Here is a 21,489-nt window from a genome sequence, read left to right on the forward strand (position 1 = left end):
CCTTACAAAATCAAACGGTGTATATGATCTTGTACACAACACTAGTTTCCTTGGAAATTTCACAGAGATAACTGAATTCAAATCATTCTTCAACATATAAAGGTTAAGGGCTCTTTCACACGGAGCGGATGTGGACGCAGGTCCGGAAGAAGTTTTAACAATTGGTATATACAGAGCATTTCAGACGATGTGGAATGCGCCCGCACCTTTGAAGTGTTCATGTGGGTCCGGATGGCATCCACATGTGTCAAAACCTACGTGCGGGCTCCACATTCGCACATACAAGTTTCGTACATTAGGTTATTTGGAGCTATTCACACGACGCGGATGCGGGTCGAATTAGTCAACATCTTTGGCTACTTTTTCAAGATGATTTTGCATGGAATTTTTTTAATTATTTGACATAAATATAAAAACACCATATGAAGGTCCCTGTGCATCAATAGGATGTACCCACATATATGTCTATCCCTCCGTTTCCTTCTGAGATAAAGGAGATATAGTAACTTTAACTGCCTTTTGTCCATACTTTACAATTTTATATAATAAAACCTGCCAACAACGAACACTGACGGGACCAAAATTATAAGCCGTTCTGTAATTCATTATGAATATAATTGACTGAATACTTTAATAACTTTTAAATTTAATTACAAATTTTAAATTTTCTCTTTTTAAATTTTTAAAATTATTTTAAAAATATAAATATTTGAAATTGTTTTAAATATTTATTTTTTTTATTTTTAAAACTAAATACTTTTATTAAACAACGTTATCTATGTACAGCGTTCACTCAGGGCTGGATTAACACGTTTGAAAGCCCTAAGCACTTGAATAGTTTTGGTGTGTGTGTCCCACCCCCAATACCTACATATATACGTTACATGATATTGAGTCTATAAACTTAAAAAAAAAATTGAAATTTTATATTTCAGAAGTGACTAATCTAAGGATGGGATTTCACTCTAAAAGGTTTATGAAAGTTATTTTATAAAACTTGAAACAAAGCAACCAATAAATTTATCGGTTACATTCGAGAAAATGCAACCGATCAGCTTATTGGTTGCATTTGTAAAAGAATTATAAAATTTTTATAGTGTAATCCAGGCTTAACACAGAATTGTGATGTGAATATTTCCAAGCACAGACATTTTGAAAGTCTCCACCCCTCCCCCTTTTTCTACTTGCAAAGTCTTTGATATCTCCTGATTTTTTTTTTTGGAACATCATTGGATGTGTTTTTGGAATTTTTTTTCATATTTTCTAAAAAGACAGATCTTAGATTTTTTTTTTCAAAACCTTTTGAAAATATTTTGAGATATATTCTCCCATTGACTAATTGTGACGATCAAACTGAAAAGGCATCTTTATGTTAAGATTAAACTGTTAAGATTATTCTATGGGGCTCTAGATTAAACCACCAAAGAATAGCTCTAGGCTGCCTATGAGCACTGAATCAGGGGTGAAAGAGAAAAATAATTACAAAAATTGGGGAAAAAAGTTTTTATGCAAAAATTTCAAACTAAAGATTTTTTAGAACTTTAGTTCTCGTGTGAAAGGGCATGCGGATCTGGAATCTGGACCCACATCGCTCAGTGTGAAATCTCTGTGAAAAAGGTTCTCTACCCACAGGCAGGAAAAAAAAAACAAGAAAATAAAATGTTTTTTCCGAAGAAATAGAAAAGAAGTTAAGAGCTGGTATATTGGCTTTGCTTTCAACAATGGAAAGGAGGGTCTCTCCACTTTAGATCCCTTCATCTATTTACTCAGAGGGCAGATTGTTTCTTGGCCAACATTGTAAAATCCCACCCTTCAACTGATAAGACATTTCTCTCAGTAGGGGATCTGGAGGAAAATGCTGATAAGGATTTTTTTTCCTCTCCCTGGGGATCTGAAAAATAATCTTCCATGGAAAAAAGTGAAGGTAAACCATTTGAATGAAATTTATCCTCTGAGTTTTCCCCCTTCAAATTTTCCCTGACTTTTGACAAATATTTCATATTTTCCCTGACTTTCCCTGACCGTTTTCCGATTCCCTGACTTTTCAGGTAGCTGGGAACCCTGTAAGTCTCTCATGTCGGCAATTGTGATCCCTATTTACAAAACCAGAGATTCAAATTGTTTGCATAACTATAGACTTAACTTCTATCTTATCTCCAAACCTCTAAAATTTTTTAACTCTTTTATCTACTACTATTTTTTTTTGAAAAATCAACATGGTTTTTTACCTGTCAGAAATACAGAATCTCCTCCTTTGACATTCACTGAATTTGTTTATAAGAATATAGATCATTCTAAAAAAACAATAGGAGTATTTCTAGATATCAAAAAGTCTTTGACAGTGTTAATCACAGTATTCTACTCTTGAAATTATATGCTTATGGAATTAGAGGAAACGCATTTAGCATCATCAAATCTTATCTTGACAATAGAACCCAGATGGTACTTTCTGAGTAATATTGTGCAAATACAATTGGGGAAATCCCATTCCTGATTTCATCCTCTAGCATTATGTTTAATTAAATCATATCTTTAAATCACGCTGGCTCTACATATTTATCATGTATATCATTAACATGTTTTTTCTTTTTTTCTTTTGTATATCTGGGGTCAATATTAAGTCTATATTAAGAATTCATGTTGATATTATTCATATGTAATTTTTATAACACCTCCACCGTTGCATGAGAATATTATTTATATTACAATTTTTAACATATTTAATTTTTTTGTTATACTATTTTTATTTGTAACTATCTTTCTTTTTTGTACTTTTTTTCCCACTATATATCTGAAAATAATATCACTGTACTGTATTTTATAAACCTATTTATTGTGAAAACCAGTATGGGACATTCGTCTCTTTGGTTGCCAATAATATCATATAACATGTATTCACACAAATTGTAAAATAAATCTGAAACTGAAAATTGTCACCATTTCTTTTGAATCTGAACACGTTCTTAAATTCAACCTTAGAAAAGTTACCAAATCTTTTTTTTTTATTGAATCCAAACATTTTTTTAAATCAAATTTCTCTGCCAAATCAAGTAACATGTAAGAAAATAAGTCATAAATTCGTTAATTTCAAGATATTAACCCTTTTTACATACAGGCTATCAGCAACAAATTTGGTGCAACAACTGTGCAGTTGCACTAGCAGAGATAAATCTCAGGAAGTGGTAATATTGTTGACGTATAGGAAATGAAGTGAAAAAGATGGAAGAGCAGATTTTCAGTTTTTTCTCCCTCTTTTAAAGCTACCTCTTCCCTATTTATGTCATACTATATATTTTTTCATTCGTCCAACCATAGCCAGGGAGAAATGAAAAGTTATTACTGAGGTAAAGGAAAAAGGGGGGGGGGAACAATTTTCATTTACAGAGTTAACAAATGAAGTCTCAAAAGAAGGGACAAAGCACATACACATGGATGTATTTCTCCCATATAATCTCCTCTCTGTATGTTAAGGAGTTCAAGAGAAATTTTTCTAAAATATTTGAGAAACATGTAAACTATGAATAAAAATAACATAATCCTTATGTATCCCCAAGAGATACGTATGATCTGTCCATGGAATTTGTTGGTGTCAGTGGACATACATGCCCGAACTAGGATTCAAACCTAGACCTTCACAGCTCCTAACCACTTGCCTGCCAGGCAGCGTAATTCATACATTCAAATTTGAACTCTTGAAACAATCAATGCTTCATATTTTTATGAATTTTTTTTAGAGAAAATTTTTACAAAATTCCAGAACCACTCGAATACAGAGGGATTGGCATAACCACTATTTAGTTTATAACAGCACTTGTCAGTTGTGCGAATTCCAGGACTATTAAAATGCTTGTTGTACTTGGACAGCTTTTTTTCTCAGCCCAAGATGTCAAGAAAACATATTTTTCTGGATAATACACCGAGGTGAATCAGGAAGAGAAGTTATCTGGTCTTTGCCGGGACTCGAACCCAAGCCCTCTCACATATCGGGCAAGCATACTACCATTTACACCACTAAAGAAATGACCTTGCCTTCGTTATTTCACGGACTGTGGCATGGGTCGCTGAAGTAGAGGCATTAGTAGCCCCTCTTAACTTCAGCAAATATTCCACCATACAGAAAAATATCTGTTTCCTTGATATCTTGTGCTGAGAAAAAACTATCTCTACTGTCCCACCTGGGGACTATTTGCTGAAATTCAGAGGGGCTACTAATGCCTCTACTACAGCCCCTCATGCCACAGAAAGTGAAATAAGGAAGGTAGGGTCCTGTCTCTAGTGGTGTAGATGGTAGCATACTTGCCCCATATCTAAGAGTGCCTGAGGTCGAGTCCCAGTGGAAATCAGATGACTTTTCTTTCAGATTTCACCTTGGCATAATATCCAAAAACTTTGTTTCCTTCATGTGTTTGTAATAGTTCAACAGACCACTCAAAGCAGTTGTGGGAGCATTTTTCTATCAGTACTTTTAATTTCTTTTAATGAATTATAGAATTGAACTTTTTTCTTTTCTCTCTTTTGGCTGAGGCCTGCCTTTACCTCTTATCTTCAGCAAAAGCCTCTTAAAGTCCTCTAAATCAAACGATTTTGTTTTTCTGGCATTGATTACAGTCACGACGAATTGTCTCTGACATCTAGATGAATTCAGAAAAACTATCATGTGATCACTTTTACCCAATAGGCATCCCCGAAAAGAAAATAGTTTTAGATGTGGTTCTTAACAATGCCACTATGTGGTAAGTTTTTCATGTGGTACAATATGGTGAGCAGTTGCCCATTAATCTTTAATTGTATTTGCTTAAAAAATTAAGTATAAATGTAAGATACACAGGTATATTCCACCACAGAGGCCATGGACAAGAGATGGGTAAGTGGTAATGTTTTGAGTGCACAATTGCTTTTTTTAATTGACATGAAAAATTATTTTTCTATTTGACTTTGTTTAAATTATCTATTCAATTATTTGATTTTGAATTGCATTAATTTGTGAGTGCATTTAAATAAATGAATAAAAACTAAATTGCGGAACAATGTAATGTCAAATTTTTTCAATGAGTATATGTTTGATTTAATTAATATATTCCTGATAAGGCCCACGACAAAGTTGTGGCTTTTAAACGTTTGCAACCACCAGCTCCCTTTCCTCAATCAACGTTTACCTGAGGCTCCCTAAAATGATCTACTAAGTAATCATTTGAAAGCACTGAACTGGCACTCATCAATATCTACAACTTGTCTCTGACAAAGGTTGGCAATACCCACTTTGAGGAATCAGACTTGCAGTTAAGTGACATTTTATTCAAACTACAATAAGGATGGTAAGAACAACAAATTAAGATTATTTTAAATTGAAATGTGAGACCGCAAGTTTCATAACCTAAGTCATTTGAATGATTTAACAACATCTGAATGAGTGAGAGAATAAAATATACAACAAACCTTTATATACACTGTTGCACATATAGGACATGTAAAGTTCTTTTCCAATTCTTCAGCATAAGTTTTTGATAAAATTTCCTATAACCAGAAATAATCGGAAACTACAACATGCTACTCATACTTTTTGAACAACAAAACAATAGCACATTCAAAACATATTATCAAGCATATACAAGGGCGGACCTAGAGCTCACTGTTGGGAGGGGGCAATTTTACAAATCGGTGTGAATATTGGGACTATGCGTCCCATATTTTCCAGGGACTGTCCCATTTTATCTCTCTATCCCGATTTCCCCCCTTTTTTTAGTCAAATGTTTCTTGAATTTGTTATTTAACCAAAAGTGTTGATAAAGGCAAATTTTCAATGGATTGATTGAATGCAGTATTATCATATATAGAAGCTACGAAAATTTCACGAATATTGCATTGGGGACATATTTCTCTAAAGGGAGGGGGTGATCCCCGCAGATCTACGCCCGAGCATTAGTTAATTTTTTTTTAAACAATAAGTTACGCAAGATAAACATAACATATTTTGTGCACTCACAGTCATTAGTAGTCAATAAATCACACATTTTCATTATGTTATAATATTGTCACAACAGTAATTGAGCTTGAACTTTTTTGTGCATGGTATGCTTAGCTTTTAGGAGGTTATAATTGAGGATTATGAATTCTGTATATCAGGATTGAAAGAGTATATAAAGATAAGTATTTTGAGTGATCTCTACATTGACTAGATTCATTGAATGATATGGAAAACAACAGTGTCACTCTAATTCATAGGTTACAGTGAGAAAATTTTGAAAATATCAAATGGCAACACCAAGTTTTTTGTATTGGAATGCGATCTCCATACTGAAAAACACTAAATAGCGTTGGAATGGCACCTGTAGCACGAAAATCCCCGGAGCTAGGCAAGGAAAAAGTAAAAAGGACTTTGCCGTGCACCAGAGCATTAATGTTCGTTTCATTCGTCACACCGTTTCTTCGGCTGAGATCCCAGCCTGATTAGTCCTCCACAAGATCAAGTGGAAAATTTGTGAAACACAATAAAATGCTTTATTTTATGCTGCTTCTCTGTCCTTATTGGTTGTCCTCACTTTTAGCCTATCTACCGCCGGTGATTTTCATGCTACAGTTGCCGTTCGAACGCTATTTAGCGTTTTTCACAATGGAGATCACATTCCAATACAAAAACTTGGTGTTGCCATTTGATATTTTCGAAATTTTCTCACTGTAACCGTAACTGTTAGAGTGACACTGTTGTTTTCCATATCATTCTTGAGCGCATACATCAAAATACCTTATGCCAAAATTTCATTCAGTTTCTGTGAATGGTATGATAGTTAGGGGCCCATATGTCGAAATAGTTTTTTTATAATCACCCTGCACTTTCTAAGAGGGCTGAGCTCCCTACCTAAAGCTAGAAGATAGTTGGAAAAAAAGAGTAGCCACTCTGGTAAAAAAGGCCAGCTGGATTGACAGCATTGCTATCTGATATTCTTTAAAGCAAAGCCTACAGGTTGAAATGGTGTGGTAGCAGAGTTTGTATTCTTTCTCATCCATTGTACCTACAATAAAATTTTGCACCCCCAAGATATATTTAATAAATACAAAAACTCTGAAAAATAAAATAAAAATTACTGAATTGTGCTTCGTAGCAAGATATTGGTACAACATTTTTTCTCTACATGTCTCAAAAAAACAGTTTGATCATTCATTGCGCTCTCATGTGATGAGTTGAAAATTATAAATAGTAATTTCAATAATTTATTTAGAAGTATGCATTTAAAAACATTCTTCTTCCTGTATACCCATACATGAACAAAAATGCAAATGGAAGACAAATAATTTTCAAATGACTTTTCCTATATGCATTTGAATGTTTTCTCCTTGAGATCAACCTTCGATAATTTACATTTCATTTGTAGTTTTCTTGATTGATTTCAACCTAAAATTCATTTCATTTAACAAAACACTTATATCTAAGTTGAAAAATTTATCTATTTTTATTGCACAGCCCCACTGAGGCCCTATGTCTGGGGGCACAGAGGGACACATTTTTTATAGGTTTTGTTAATTCATTTTTTGTACAGATACTATTAAGATTCATACTTTGAAAAAATTCATAGGTTAATTAATTTTTTACTATTAAGACTCTGAGGGATATTTATGATTTTTTTTCAGATATAGATTAGTTCATAAATTTCAGAGAAAAAAAACCCTTCAAGAACAGTCTGCTGTTGTCCACCTTCCTTTACACTTATGCCAGGATCACACTATAAAAGTTTGATAAAAGACCTTTAAGCCTATTGGTTACATTCACACGAATGCAATCAATGTATTTATTGGCTGCATTCAACAAGTTTCATTTTCACCAAACTTTTATAGCGCAATTGAAGATGTAATTTTATGCTACTTGTGCGACGCTATTAAATTGCAGTACCATTATTTCACATAACATGGTTTTATTCTGAATAAATATTCTTAACAAGACACTTGAATTTAGTGCACATCAAATGGTTTATTTTTTGAATTATTAAATTTCTTATTAATTCATTCAAGCCAGTGTATTTATATAATGAGAAAATAGGTTATTCAGAAATTCATTTTTTTGTCATGAATACAGACATACTTCTCTCATTTTCACTTCGGAATCATATTTCCTTTCGGTTTCAAGCAATTCCTGATACCTCTTTTCAGGTATAACCTACAAAAAAGTAATTCAATATTCAAAAATCCTTTTGGTACAGAATTCAAAATTTTGAATGGATAAAAATTTAAAAAAAATATGTTTCTGTGAAATGACCAGCAAAAAATTAACAAAAATCAGACACAGGAACAAATAGAGATATTTCTAAAGTGTGTGAAGGAAAATTAAGGGTTTAATTTAATTTTTTCTGGATACTTTTAAAATGGGGTTAAGATTCTTCCAAAAGAAATCAATTTCTTCTGAGACTGCAGAAGAAACGAGGAAAAAATTCACTAATTAATGTTTGATTATAGTACATATAACTAAGGCTTGTTTTTCTCACTCATTGATCCCAAAGCAGAATATACCTAAAACTGTGACATATATCACAGAACAATCTCAGGAATGTTTTAAGAACATTATGATGAGGATTAAGTATTGAGAAGTTCAGTTGCGGTAGTAGCATTGAAGTGATTTAAAGAAGTCGGAAGTGATGTACTGAGTTTGCAATAAATTTTGTTTTTATCAAAAAAGATAGTTCATTGCTTTAGCTCCAGCCACCCCTCAGAGATAACAGATGTTAACCAAATGAGAGCTAAATCTCATTTGGTAACATCTGTAAGCTGTTTAAGAAAATATGCTCATAAGTTACAAAATAACTAACTTTATTTTTCATTCAAATCCTTTCATATACATTGTCATCATATGCATATGCAGATTATACAACATTTTTTTTTCTTATAGAATTCATTCTGTATATTATATATAGGAAATCATGGTAAGTTTCAATAAGAATACTAACTTACCACTCCTTCTTTTAGCATCTTATTATGTTGCGTTTCTATAGCTTTTAGTTCATCTAATCTACTTTTAGACACAACCTAAGAAAATCAAGAAATACTTTTTAAACAAATAATTGATAATGCTGATACAGTATACGCTTATGTTTAAGAACTTGAAAATTAATAATAAAAATTTCATAAATGGGAAAGACAAAGAAATGCGCTATGGCCAAAGAAAAACTGAGTTATCTTAAATTTAGCTCTTTGAAAATTCTGATTTCGGAGAAGTAAAACCAGGATTTTTTAAAATAACAGTATCATTTACAAATATCCTATTGGCAAAAAATGACAAACTCTGGAAAAGAAGAAATTATCATTGATGAACTATTCTAATGCCTAATTATTGAATGACAATATTGAAAAGAAAAACATGGACGTATGTATTACCAGTATATTCATTAAAAATATTCAAACTTATAATAAAAAAATTATTCTTTATAAAAAATTCTTTACTTTTCGATTGCCTCATTCACATTTTGAAAAAAAATCAAGCACGAATAACATCTGTGTTTTATGATTGTTGATATGGTATTTGGTGGTATGTGCTTTACTTTTCAACTACGTACGTTCCTGATATTTTTATTTCTTCCCAATTATATTGATAATTTGTTCCTTTTCTTTCAAATCTGAAACTTTCAACTTTTGCTGACATGTTTGATCTACGCAAAATCAAGATGTTTAAACGCTATATTCACTTGTAGTTGAGCAAAAGCAATGGCCAAATTGATTGTCATTGGTCAAGTTTTTATCAAAAAATTGGAAAGTGGAGGAGTGTGAAGAAATTCCTAGAATTCTGTGTAAGCCCTACCTTTAATTCTTCACTGGGAAAAGGTATATGTTACTGCCAAAGCCCGAAATTGGCTAATTTCATTATAAATATTGACATTGTCCAAAATTTGCACATTGGCTGGCCAGTTCGCAAAGTGGTTGGTGATCCCTGGCCAGTCTGATAACAAAAGACAAGATTAAGGATCATTATGGATATGTAAATTTTGAAATAAAAAAAAATTTTAAATCAGAAATTTTGCATTTATTTCGCAAAAAAAAAAAAATTCAGATCAGAAATTTTGCATTTATTTCACAATGACGAATTCCAAATGAAAAATTTCACTTTCATTCACACACACACACACACAAAAAAAACTCGAATAAATGAAATGGTTTAAATCAAAAATTTCCCATTTAAAAAAAAGTATCTCTATTTTCTATTAATTTAACCTTATTTTTCAAATGCTTTTTATAGCATCATTTTCCGAAATTGAAAAAGTTGCATATACAGTCTGGTACACTTATAACATAACCAATGGATAAAAAATACGGTTATGAAATCCTTAAAATTTCTCCCATTCACGTCTATACATTTTTATCTGTGTTATAACATACCCTGCTTAAAACATACACTGTGGATACAACAAGCCAAAAAAAAAAGGGGGGGGTGGCTTAACCAAAAAAAAATCCAGATATAACCCTGCAAAAAAAATAACCCAGGAAAATATAGTCAAAAACATCCTTTCATGGACAGCATTCCTTGTATACGGGTGATATCTTAGACCTAAATTTTTTCAATAAACGTGAAAATACATGGATGGAATAGTTACACTTCCTAATCAACAGATATCACTGAATATTATAAATAACAAACTTTAGCACCACCTGTCAATAATAAATGTAACTATTTTGGCAATAAAATTTTTGACACTTAATAAAATCCTGTCCTCCTGTGCAGAACTGTACCGTCATCTGTTATCTACTGTCATCTCTAGTCATCTGTTGTCACCACCGTCGTCCGGTTCCTGTCATCGCTAATCCGTCGTATGGTTTGGCATAGATCGTTTCTTCCGATCTCGGCCACCTGATCGTCACCTCGGCTCTAGCTGTTGAGCCTGCAGTTCTCGCTGCCATGTAGAGCCTCATCTTGGGTCGTGACCTATGCTCGCTCTCATCAAGGTCAATGACGTCACAACTCGTGTAATTCAAGAAAGATCGCCAAACTTCAGTTGCCGGACTATATTGATGAGTCAACGGACTTGCATGGGGATTGGTATGAATTTGAGAAATAATTTTGCGATAATTTTGTTATTCGTAACCCACGTAATTGTTAAAGGTGTTAATAAATTTACTTGTGTTAAAATTTCTAAAACTTTCTCTTGAATCATTTGCCTCTCTCTTATTGTGTATCAAATGCGCCAATTTCACCAGATCAGAATCCTGGGTCGTTATGCAGGGATGTCGCAAATTCATGGTCAGTGGAATTATTTTTTCCAAATTTTTTAATTGTACAATACCATCAACTTCAAAGGGAAAATCAATTAGCATAAACTCAAAAAAAATCATTAACATTTCAAAAAATATGTGCATGTTGTTGTAGATTATTTCATTTTCTACATAAATTTCCAAAATTTTCAGATACCAATCAAAAACTATATTCATGCTATATTATATTTCAATTACGTGAGGCATAAGCTTATTTTTTCGATGACAATCTCAATAATGTATATATGTCATTGCTATGTAATCTAATTTCAACACCTCCCTTATAACATACACGTCGGTTATTACATACACTTCTCGAATCACCTAGGGGCTATGTTATAACCGAACTCGACTGTATTTATTACGCAACGTCAAAGGGGAAAGAAGTGATGCTTGTGGTTTCCCTTTCAAGCACGCTCACAAGTACTGAGCAAAATTACTTTTCCACTTCAAAAAGTGTAAATTACCCAGATTTCGTGAAAAAATAGTAAAAAAATCAAATTTTAGCATTTATACATCAAAGTTGGCAAATTTTGCATTTATCGCTGTTATTTCGTAAATACAAAATTTAAGTATCCCCAAGGATCATCATTAAGTTGGCGTATTTTTTCATGCTAATTATGTCCACATTAGTTATGGCAACCATCAAACTGCAGTCATGATGCAGTAATCACTTTTTTTCTCTCCAAAATTTGGCAGAAAAAAACTATGTTTATGAAATTATTTTTATAGTTTTCTCTCTAATCTCACTTTTTTCCCTCTTATCAGATGGAGCTAACCCAATATGGCTGCTATATATAGACATGTATCACACATTGGCGATTAAAAAAAGTGGATTTGACTCTTATTGGCCCATCTTACATCAGCACATCGAGCTTTGGCCAGGGATCTTCGGCTACTTTGCAAAATGGCCGGTCTAAGCCCAAATCATTTCTGCAATTCAGACTTTTGGCAGATTCAGAAGTGGCCAGCCTCGTCATAAATACTTCTGGCTTTGCCAGTAACATATATATTTACATAGATATTACATAGCTATTTCTTAAAATTCATCTTATATCCGAAAAATTTGACTTCAGAGAAGGAAACTGAGTTTCAGAAAAATTGCAATACTAAAATAATATTGAAATTTTTTCAGCTGAGAGGAAACTTCAACTAAAACAGATATTTGACTCATCAGAATTCAACTTATTACGAATTGATTGTATATCAAATGGAACCAGAGGATTAATCTGTAAATTAGAGGTTAATAAAATCAAGCATTGACTGTATAAATATACAGTAAAAGGCTGCTGTAACGAATAATTTGTGATTGTCAATGAGCTAATGTTAGAGATACAAAAATATCCGCTTATAGCAAATTATTTATGAATGAAAATTAGAATATATCAGTCTGATAAGGGGAAAATTAAGCATTCTTAGTGATTAGCAAGATTTTGTTAAATTAAAAAAATTGATTTTCATTTTAAAAAAAATTATTTTTTTCATACTCTGACCCTGTACTTTGTATCATAAAATTCTTGTTAAACTTTTATGAAGCACATTAGTTGAATAACCCCAATCTCTAGAACGCTCACCTAAAAATAATAAATGCTGAAAGGACAAAAAAGTAAGGCAACAAGGCAATTTTTTAAAATCTAAGTTGATTTAAAAGTATTAAAAAAAATACTTTTTAAGTATTAAAAAAAAAACAAAACTTATTTTCTAATCAGTCTTAGGGGAAAATCTATTCTGGAAAAAGTAATAACTGACACTAAACATGATGTTTCATTTCAATTCATATAATATTTGATTCATCTCTCTGACAAAATTTTGCAACTTTAAATCACAGCTAGATCTAGATCAGCTGTTTTCTAAAAGGTGGTTAGCATATCCTAAAGGGTTCTGCAGGTTTTCACTTTTTTCAAAATATAGCTGCTCTCTATATTTTCTCTATAATTTTTAATAACTGACAGTATAACCAAAGTGGTCCCTGATTCCCTTGACAAGTTTATCCTCAGAAAGGCTCCAATTGAAAAAAATTTGGGTGAGTAGTTTTTGTTTTTTGCTGGAATCTCATCTTTTTATAATCAGAAGCACCATATAGTTGGCAGCTGTAAGTAATCATTCTTTGCCAGTAAGTTCAAAAGACAAGATGTCAGGAATGGCGAAATTTAAAATTATATGAAATACAGCATGGTTTTCTGCTGTAACTTTTTACATAGATTGAGCTCAGGTAACTGCAGATATGATTTCCGTTCTGATGAGGAAATGATTGTCCACACTGAGTTATCATTTCTAGATGGTACAAGCGATTTCAATATAAACTTTATAGGGAGGAGAACCATTAGTTTTTACTTCTCTAAAAAAATACCCGTTCATTTTCTTGTGAGCAGGAATATCTCAGTATCTCAGTGTGTTCAGCCTTAAGCTTGGGCCAAGTTTTCTGAGTACCCCAATCATCATCATGTGTACACAAAAATTGACAAACCTGTCTGGTGTTTCCTCGGTACAACTCAATCCTCAGCATATCTTATGATAAAAATATGGATATTATTCTTTTGATGAATGGCTTTTCAGGTTGAAAAGTCATTCATTCCAGGCTGAAAAGCCATCATGTGTTTGAGTGTTAACTTGATGCTTATACAATTCCAGTGATATAAGGATATATTTGTTATTCAGGAAACTTTGGCAAAATTATTTTTTCTGGATCTCGACCTGTATTCATGGATTGATTCAACCCGAGTGGAAACATCATGATGAGATTGGTCACTGTGCATCAGATTTGGTTAAGAGTGGTTGTTAGAGTTCATTGCATATTCAAATGAACCCATCAGTTGAAAGGGTCACAATGGTTTGATTGATCTATCCCTTCAAACTACTCTGAATAAATAAAAAAAGAGGGTCTCACAAGCAGGAATGTTCATTAAAAATGTCTACCTGGGTGAAAATCATTGTTAGCTGCAGGGTTTAAGCTACAGTCGCATTTTTGCAAAATGCGAAAGGAAATCATAGAATGCAAAAAAAGTAGCAGCCACTTTCGCAAAAATGCATACAGGAGGTACGCAATGAGTAGACGTCCAACCATTAATCATTACATTAGCATTGCAGCATTTTGCTAAAGCTCTTCCCCTCATTTTCACTTTTTTGCAAAAGGAATTTTTTATCCAGCTTAAACCATGGTTAGCTGAATGAATGAACACCAGAACTTTGCCACTGGACTTATCCCGTTGCCAAGATCTCTTCCAGCCCAGATTTATGGCAGAGTAATCATTGTTAGCTGAAAATTTTCTCTTTGAAAAATTCTTGTACTACCTGAAAAGTATGACTAAATTTGTACAATCATCTGTGCTCAATCCACATGAGAAATTATAGTGCAAAATTTTCGCATGTTACTTTTTTAACAATCCCGAAATCTTGTTTTCATTTCACTGATAAAGAATGACTGCCCACGGTTACGAAGCACCTGCCATTTGTGATCATAAAAGCTAGAGTTCTTGCTGAAACAAAAAAATTACTTGTCAGTTTATCTTGAATTACAGAATTTTTCTAGTGCTATCTGTAAGTTTGACGCCTGATATTTATTTATATCATACATTATAAAAAAAAAATTCATATCTCTCTCTCTCTCTCTTCAATATTTCCCACCCTTATTTTTCTTCTTACAAATTTATCATTTTCACACATCAACTTGATTTTACAAAGCAGATTGGAGAATCATATTAATTTAACAAGAAATAGTACACTTGCCACTTGTTTTTCTTGTGAAGGAGATCCATACGAATCACTTTTTGTAGAGATTTTTCTTTTCCTTGGATTTTTCGTTCTTTTTTTCTTTGGAGTAATCAGACTAGTACTTGGCTCCTCAGTACCTGACTGTGAGCTGTCATCAGAACACTGAAAATTATTTGGAAATAGTCAATATTGTCAAATATATATTTTTAAAACTGTACAATACAGTAAACCTTGGACAACGATATTTAACCAAATCTTGTTTGAGATCTATTTTAATCTAATGTTAAACTCTTGCAAATACTATGGTATCCTTTACCCCAATAAATCCTGCTATAACTATTTTTTTTTTATATTTCACTATGCTATTGTGTTTCATATAATTATTTTTATACAAATTTAAATTATAGCACATGAAAATATAAATTTGATCATTTTTGTCCCACCAGTCATTTTCTGCACACGAGGGCTAATAAGACCAGGACCTACAATTTATTGCTGATTCAGAGAGGCAGCCTTTTTTTTATACTCACTGAGAGGTTGGTTGGTGCCCTTGATGTGTGCACATTTTTTTTTTCCAAAAAAATAAAAATATTGTTTCATTTCATGTATGTCATTTAGTAGAAATTACCTTTGTGATACGAAATAAAAAAAAATTTATGTGGTGTTAGTGAATTAGTTTGAGTTCATGGTGATTCAACTCTTCCACCCTTGTATTTCCTGGACATTCTTGCATTTGAGCTAATTCGGTTGGTTTTTTATCATTCCAGCTTCAAAATATATTTTTGATAAACTAGTAAAATGAAAATATTCAATTTATAAAAAATATATTTTAAAGCCAGAATGATAAAAAAACAACCAAATTAGTTCAAATGCAAGAATGCCCAGGAAATACAAGGGTGGAAGAGTTTATCACTACACTCAAACTAATTCACACACACCACAAATTTTTTTCTAAATTTCATATCACAAAGCAAATTTTTACTAAACGACATACATGAAAAAACCCCACTTTCTTTGGAAATACAGTGGAACTTATATGGAATGGAATGTTAACAGACTGAAATGATATTCAATTGTAAACTCTGTTTCCGTTTTATGAAGATATACATTGAAGCATTAATCATCAATGGGACTTATCTTTGTGACAGGTTTACGTCTCATACAATATCTGTCTAAGCCAGGTTTACGTCTCATACAATATCTGTCTAGGCCAGGTTTTACTGTACAATATTAAAAAAGTAAATGCAGCGAAGCTCCTTTATAATGTTACTCGAGGGAGCGGAAAGAAGTATCATTACAGGATTTTTGACATTACACATGGAATATATTAATAATATTAGAAGTGTGTTGGGACCATAAAGTAATATATACATTTGTTTAAAAAAATTTGAAAGGATTTTTGACATTACACATGGAATATATTAATAATATTAGAAGTGTGTTGGGACCATAAAGTAATATATACATTTGTTTAAAAAAATTTGAATGTCTCAGAGATTTATAAAAATAAAGAAAAGTTCACAAAATGCTCAAGATAGAAAGTTCAAATTTACTTGTGTGACTGTATAATTTTTTTTTTTTGTAAACTGACTGAACACAACACATAAAGCGTATATTCAAGACAAGTGAATACATCAGAAAAGACACAAAAAACAGAAAATGCAAAAATGACAAACATAACCATGATACAGGAACTTTATGACCCTAAGGGCCTAAACATCTATTTGCATTTCCATCTTCTGAGAGGTTCTTCTTGAGCATATTGGTGGTAAAAGATTTGCATAAAGTAATAGAGATTTCATTTGCCATCAAGATCATTTGTCCATGTCCAAGAAGCTGTATGAATGCTACAGCAAATCACATAGAGGCAAAATGTTGATAACAAACGAAATTGCCATATACATGCAAGTTTTCAACTTCTGGAATCAAAAGGTAGAGAGCCTGCTGTAAATGTGCATTCAGAGCAGTTTTTGATTCATTGGTGTATATTTTCTGGTTCCAGCAGGTAAAGAATTTGCTTGAAGGTTGGAAATGAAGATTGAATTAAGAATTAGGACATCAAACTTTATCAATGCCTATGATGGCTTTGTGACATTCAAAGATTGTAATTGATGCTGATCCTATTAAGAGATTGTCTTGTGCTAGAAAAAGCTGATCAGTTCCAAACCAGCTGCAATCGGCTCAGCAATAACGACAACAGGATCCATGGTTAAGTCCCAATTCAGAACTACACTGGAGACTTATTAATTCAATGCCTCAATGCACAAAATACACAATCAAGGCCAAAGGCCACAGTACAATGCATTTGTACAATGTCAGTACACATTTTCTTATACTGTCCAAGCAAATGCACATGTAATTTTGCACTTACAGGAATGTCCCGTTTTTCTAGTCATAATGTGAAGATTAAACTAGGTTCCCATACATATCCAGGAAAGACATACAAAACTTGTTTTATCAAATTGATTTCCATTTGCATGAAAATATTTTTGCATAACCCATTTTAAGTTAGATGTTCTAATTTTTTTTTAAACAAAGAGGAAAAAGTACAGTTGTCCTTTGATATTCGTAAACTTTCCCAGTTTTCTAAAAAACACTATTGCAGTGATAATTTTTGTATCAGAACAAAATATCAATAATGAACATTAGAAAAGACTCTGAAAATACCTTTCCTGGATTGGTTTAAATATTGTTTCCTTCTGGAAGTCAGAAAGTGCCTTTACAGTAAAGATATGCTTTTCAAAGTTCTTATGCCCCTAAACAACACAGCCAGGGTTTCCCCTCACTTTTTATCAATTGTAGCAATTTGGCTAATCACATGGAAAAAGTTGTAGACAAATGAGAGGGAACTTTAACCAAACTGACGGGTTATAAAATGTGAATTACAAAATGACTTATATAAAGTTCAAGATGGAAAAATAAATCTAAATGCAAATCATGTACAAATAAAAATAGTTCAATATAAAATGTAAATTACAGTACAAAAAATACTTTAATTCTCAAGAATTTATCGAGATTTTTTTGTTGCCCGCAATGCAAACGCATTTGAAATTGAATTGTTGCCTGCTGGGACCATTAACAGAAACACTGTCATTTGTATTTTATACATCAATTCTGTTTGGTAATGGTGGTTTAATAAGGTTCATGATACTGAGGGAAGGACTATTATGGAGTAAAAGGTTCAAACCAGGGGCGAATCTACCAGGGTGGGGGATGCCCCCCAAGCGAAATGCGATAATTCATGACACTTTCGGAAATTTATATGATAATATTACAAAAACAAATTTAAAAACCTACCCATTTTTATAAAAAAAGGGTAAAACTGGAACATTTTTCAAAAAAGTTGAGATGGAGGGAAAAAACGAAAACAGGATTGTCATGGGAAATGCAGGACATATGGTCACCCCATACCAAGACTAATTTTTCAGTAATTAGTAAAATTACCCCTCTCAACAGCGAGCTCTATATCTGCCCTTGGTTCAAACAATAATGTAGGCTCTTCTTGGAGAAGCGGCCAACTAGTCAAGCTCCCAGACGAGGTTGATCGCCACTGTCAAGCCCCCACTCTCCTCTGGAACCGTATCGAAAGTCACTGAACATTGCTTGTGATTGACCAACGAAAACTTCACTTCCGGATACTTGCACAGTCGTCAAACAGGTGATTTAACTGGCAAAAAGCCGAATGGACACTCGCGATTTGATCCTTTATTTATTTGCCAAATGAAACAGTTTGTAGCGATTTTTCACAATGGCGATTGGCAGTGCAAACCCTGAACACAGTGTTTAAGCCCTCTATATACTTTCCAACTCAACATCCAGCTGCTTAATATGTTATGTTGGGCATTTATGGCTCGCTATGAACATTACTCAATGATGATTGTGCAGGTGATCGATCAAAGAAAATGCAAATGCAGGAATGCCATAAAGTCATGGATGAATTTCACTGATGCCATCAGTATCATTGCTAGAGCTGTGAAAGCTGTAAAAATGGAAACAATTATCTCAAATTGGAAGAACTTTTGGCCACAACATGTGCATGAGGACAGGACACATTCATTTCTATGGAGCCAGCCAAAAAAATTATGAAAGACATTGCCCTGTAAGCGATGCAAGAGGATCGAGAAGGTTTCAAAGATATGGACATAGAAGAAATTAGAGAATTAATTAACAGCCATTCAGAAATCGACAGATGAGGGATTAACCCAGCTGACTGCTCCTGAAACCGAAGCGATACTCCATGAAGATGATCAAGATTAAGAAATGGAAGACAAGTTCACTATGAACAACATAGTGCAAGGGCTTTGTAAGTATAAATCGGCAATGAATTGTTTCCACAAAATAGACCCACCTATAGTATGTTTTCGTGTGTAGAAAAATTGGTAGATGAATCCTTGTTACCATACTCAAATAAATTAACTGAAATGGAGAATGGCTTACAGATTTTATATACAGTCGAATCCTGTTTTAACGAATACCGTTATAGCGAAAATCTCGTTTTAACAAACACTTTTCTAATCCCCCAGATAATTTTACATAGGAACAATACAAAAACCTGGAATTCCTTTATAATGAAATTTCGTTATAATAAAGTGATTTCTCTTGTCTCTTGGAGTTCGTTATAACGGGATTCGACTGTATATATATATTTTTTCAGATAACATTGCAGAGAATCTCTGGACATTCAATTCTACTGTACAAAGCAGATATAACTGAGATGTCTAAAAGGCAAAAGTTTATGGTTTGTGTTATTCGCAGACTTTTTGTATTCTCTGTCACTTCCGAAATATAATCCCAGTGAATACAGAGGAAGGACACAGTATATATGGGCTCCCTCCTTCCAATTTTTTTTTCATGAACTTTTCTGGTAAATTTCTGAGATATTCTAATTTATTGTAAGGAAATCTGGTATTATATAGAAGTTTCAGTGTACTAAGGAAATACTTATATATTCTAAGACACACATATATATATATGGAAAGCTGACTCAGCCATTTCTGAGGAAACAACACTTTTGCCGCTACAAAGTAATGTCTCAGAAATCATTGGAAAAAAAGCAGAATAGGAAACACTGGTTGGCTATAGCAATAATATACTGATGTCACATTTTTGCACACAGATGAAGGATGAGTCAGCTCAGTATTGCAAGCTCTAAAACTGATTAACTTGATAAAATATTAGTTTCATCATACTTTTCTAGATCTGGGATCTGTCATATCAATTAGATATGGAGAACAATTTTTTTGGGTAGCCAAGTTGTAAGCCACTCTTTGTCTAAGAGGTAAATATACTTCTGGAGAAGAATCTCTGCTGTTGGACTGTTCACCTTCTGGTTTCCTTTTACAACCAATACCTCTGCAGCCAACTCGAACCTATAATTAATAATTAATAGTATTACATTTTGTTTACATTTGGATCTATAATTAAGCTCTTTGAATAAATAAAAACAAATTAAAGACTAACAGATTTCATAAAATTAGATTTAAAAGTTCATGTAATTTTAATTATTAAATCAAAATATACAGTAAGGATAAAAAATTTATACAATTGTTCTTTCAAGAAAACAGTTGAATACAATAATGTATTACATTCACAAAGCAGTTCAAAGTATTTCTAAAAGCCATTTTTAGAAAGTTTAAGGTGTCAATAATTTTATCAAAGTTAAGAAAGTTTTTATTCAATTATGCCATATTTATTATGTAATACAGTTGAACTTGGTTAATTGAAAGTCCAAAGTCGCTGGAAAAAAGGTTGGATTATAAAATTAATGTATCCTGGATCCGTAAAAGGACTACAAATTGCAACTTAATCATTTAACATAGTTCTCAGTACAGCATCCAAAATCTTGGAATCTGTCATAAGATGTAGAGTATACGTATTTTTAAAATAATTTTTTCTCAGAAAATCAACATGGTTTCCTACCAAACAAAAGCACTGAAGCTGCACCAATTGAATTTAGTAAATTTGTAGTTGATAGCTTAGATAACTCAAACAAACAATAACAATTTTTCTTGATATACGAAAATGTTTTGACAGCATCAATCATAGTATATTGCTTGCTTGGATTGGATTTCAAATTTGTTGGTGAAAGGACCAATTTGGTCAAACTGCGCCATAACAATTGATCATGTCAGAAAAATAAAAACTATACATGATAAAAAGCAACGTGAAATGCAAAACAATGACATGAATTGTAAAAACTATAATTTATTGTAAAAACCAATGGCTTTAATGAATTTAAAAATGAGAGATGCATTGCAATGGTCAGATAAAATGTCACGAAGTAAAAGATGACTTTGACCAAAAGCAAAAGCGGTCGTAAAATGATGATGATGATGTGAACAACTAAAAGCATGAGCAATGGTAAGTGGACTTTGACAATGAGGGCACTGCGGTTGACTCTCTCGTAGTAAAAGATATGATTGTGTGATGTGACTTTGTCCTATGCGTAACCGGGCAAGCAGAACCTCCTCCTTTTGGTTAGTTCTGCAGCTCGAACACCAATGGCCAAGTGTGGGCTTGATGGCATGAAGTTTATTATTTATCTGATTGTTC

At 32.8% G+C, this 21,489-nt stretch overlaps 1 protein-coding gene across 2 annotated transcripts in view; it reads right to left on the minus strand.

The window, feature by feature from the left end:
- LOC149072599 (E3 ubiquitin-protein ligase rnf8-like) overlaps positions 1 to 21,489 on the minus strand; it is a 75,425-nt gene that overhangs the window by 21,854 nt on the left and 32,082 nt on the right. For both annotated transcript variants that reach the window (XM_089246185.1, XM_089246184.1), the window contains exons 5-9: positions 20,127 to 20,306; positions 14,953 to 15,099; positions 8,938 to 9,012; positions 8,075 to 8,149; positions 5,437 to 5,514 (exon numbers count right to left, since the gene is read on the minus strand). In XM_089246185.1, the coding sequence (XP_089102311.1) occupies positions 5,437 to 5,514; positions 8,075 to 8,149; positions 8,938 to 9,012; positions 14,953 to 15,099; positions 20,127 to 20,306 (555 nt within the window). The remainder of the gene's footprint in view (positions 1 to 5,436; positions 5,515 to 8,074; positions 8,150 to 8,937; positions 9,013 to 14,952; positions 15,100 to 20,126; positions 20,307 to 21,489) is intronic.

The sequence above is a fragment of the Pholcus phalangioides genome, unplaced genomic scaffold (assembly GCF_987345545.1).
Source record: "Pholcus phalangioides strain wild (caught in Gottingen) unplaced genomic scaffold, Ppha-v1.0 ptg000017l_1, whole genome shotgun sequence".
In the NCBI taxonomy this organism is placed as follows: Eukaryota; Metazoa; Arthropoda; class Arachnida; order Araneae; family Pholcidae; genus Pholcus; species Pholcus phalangioides.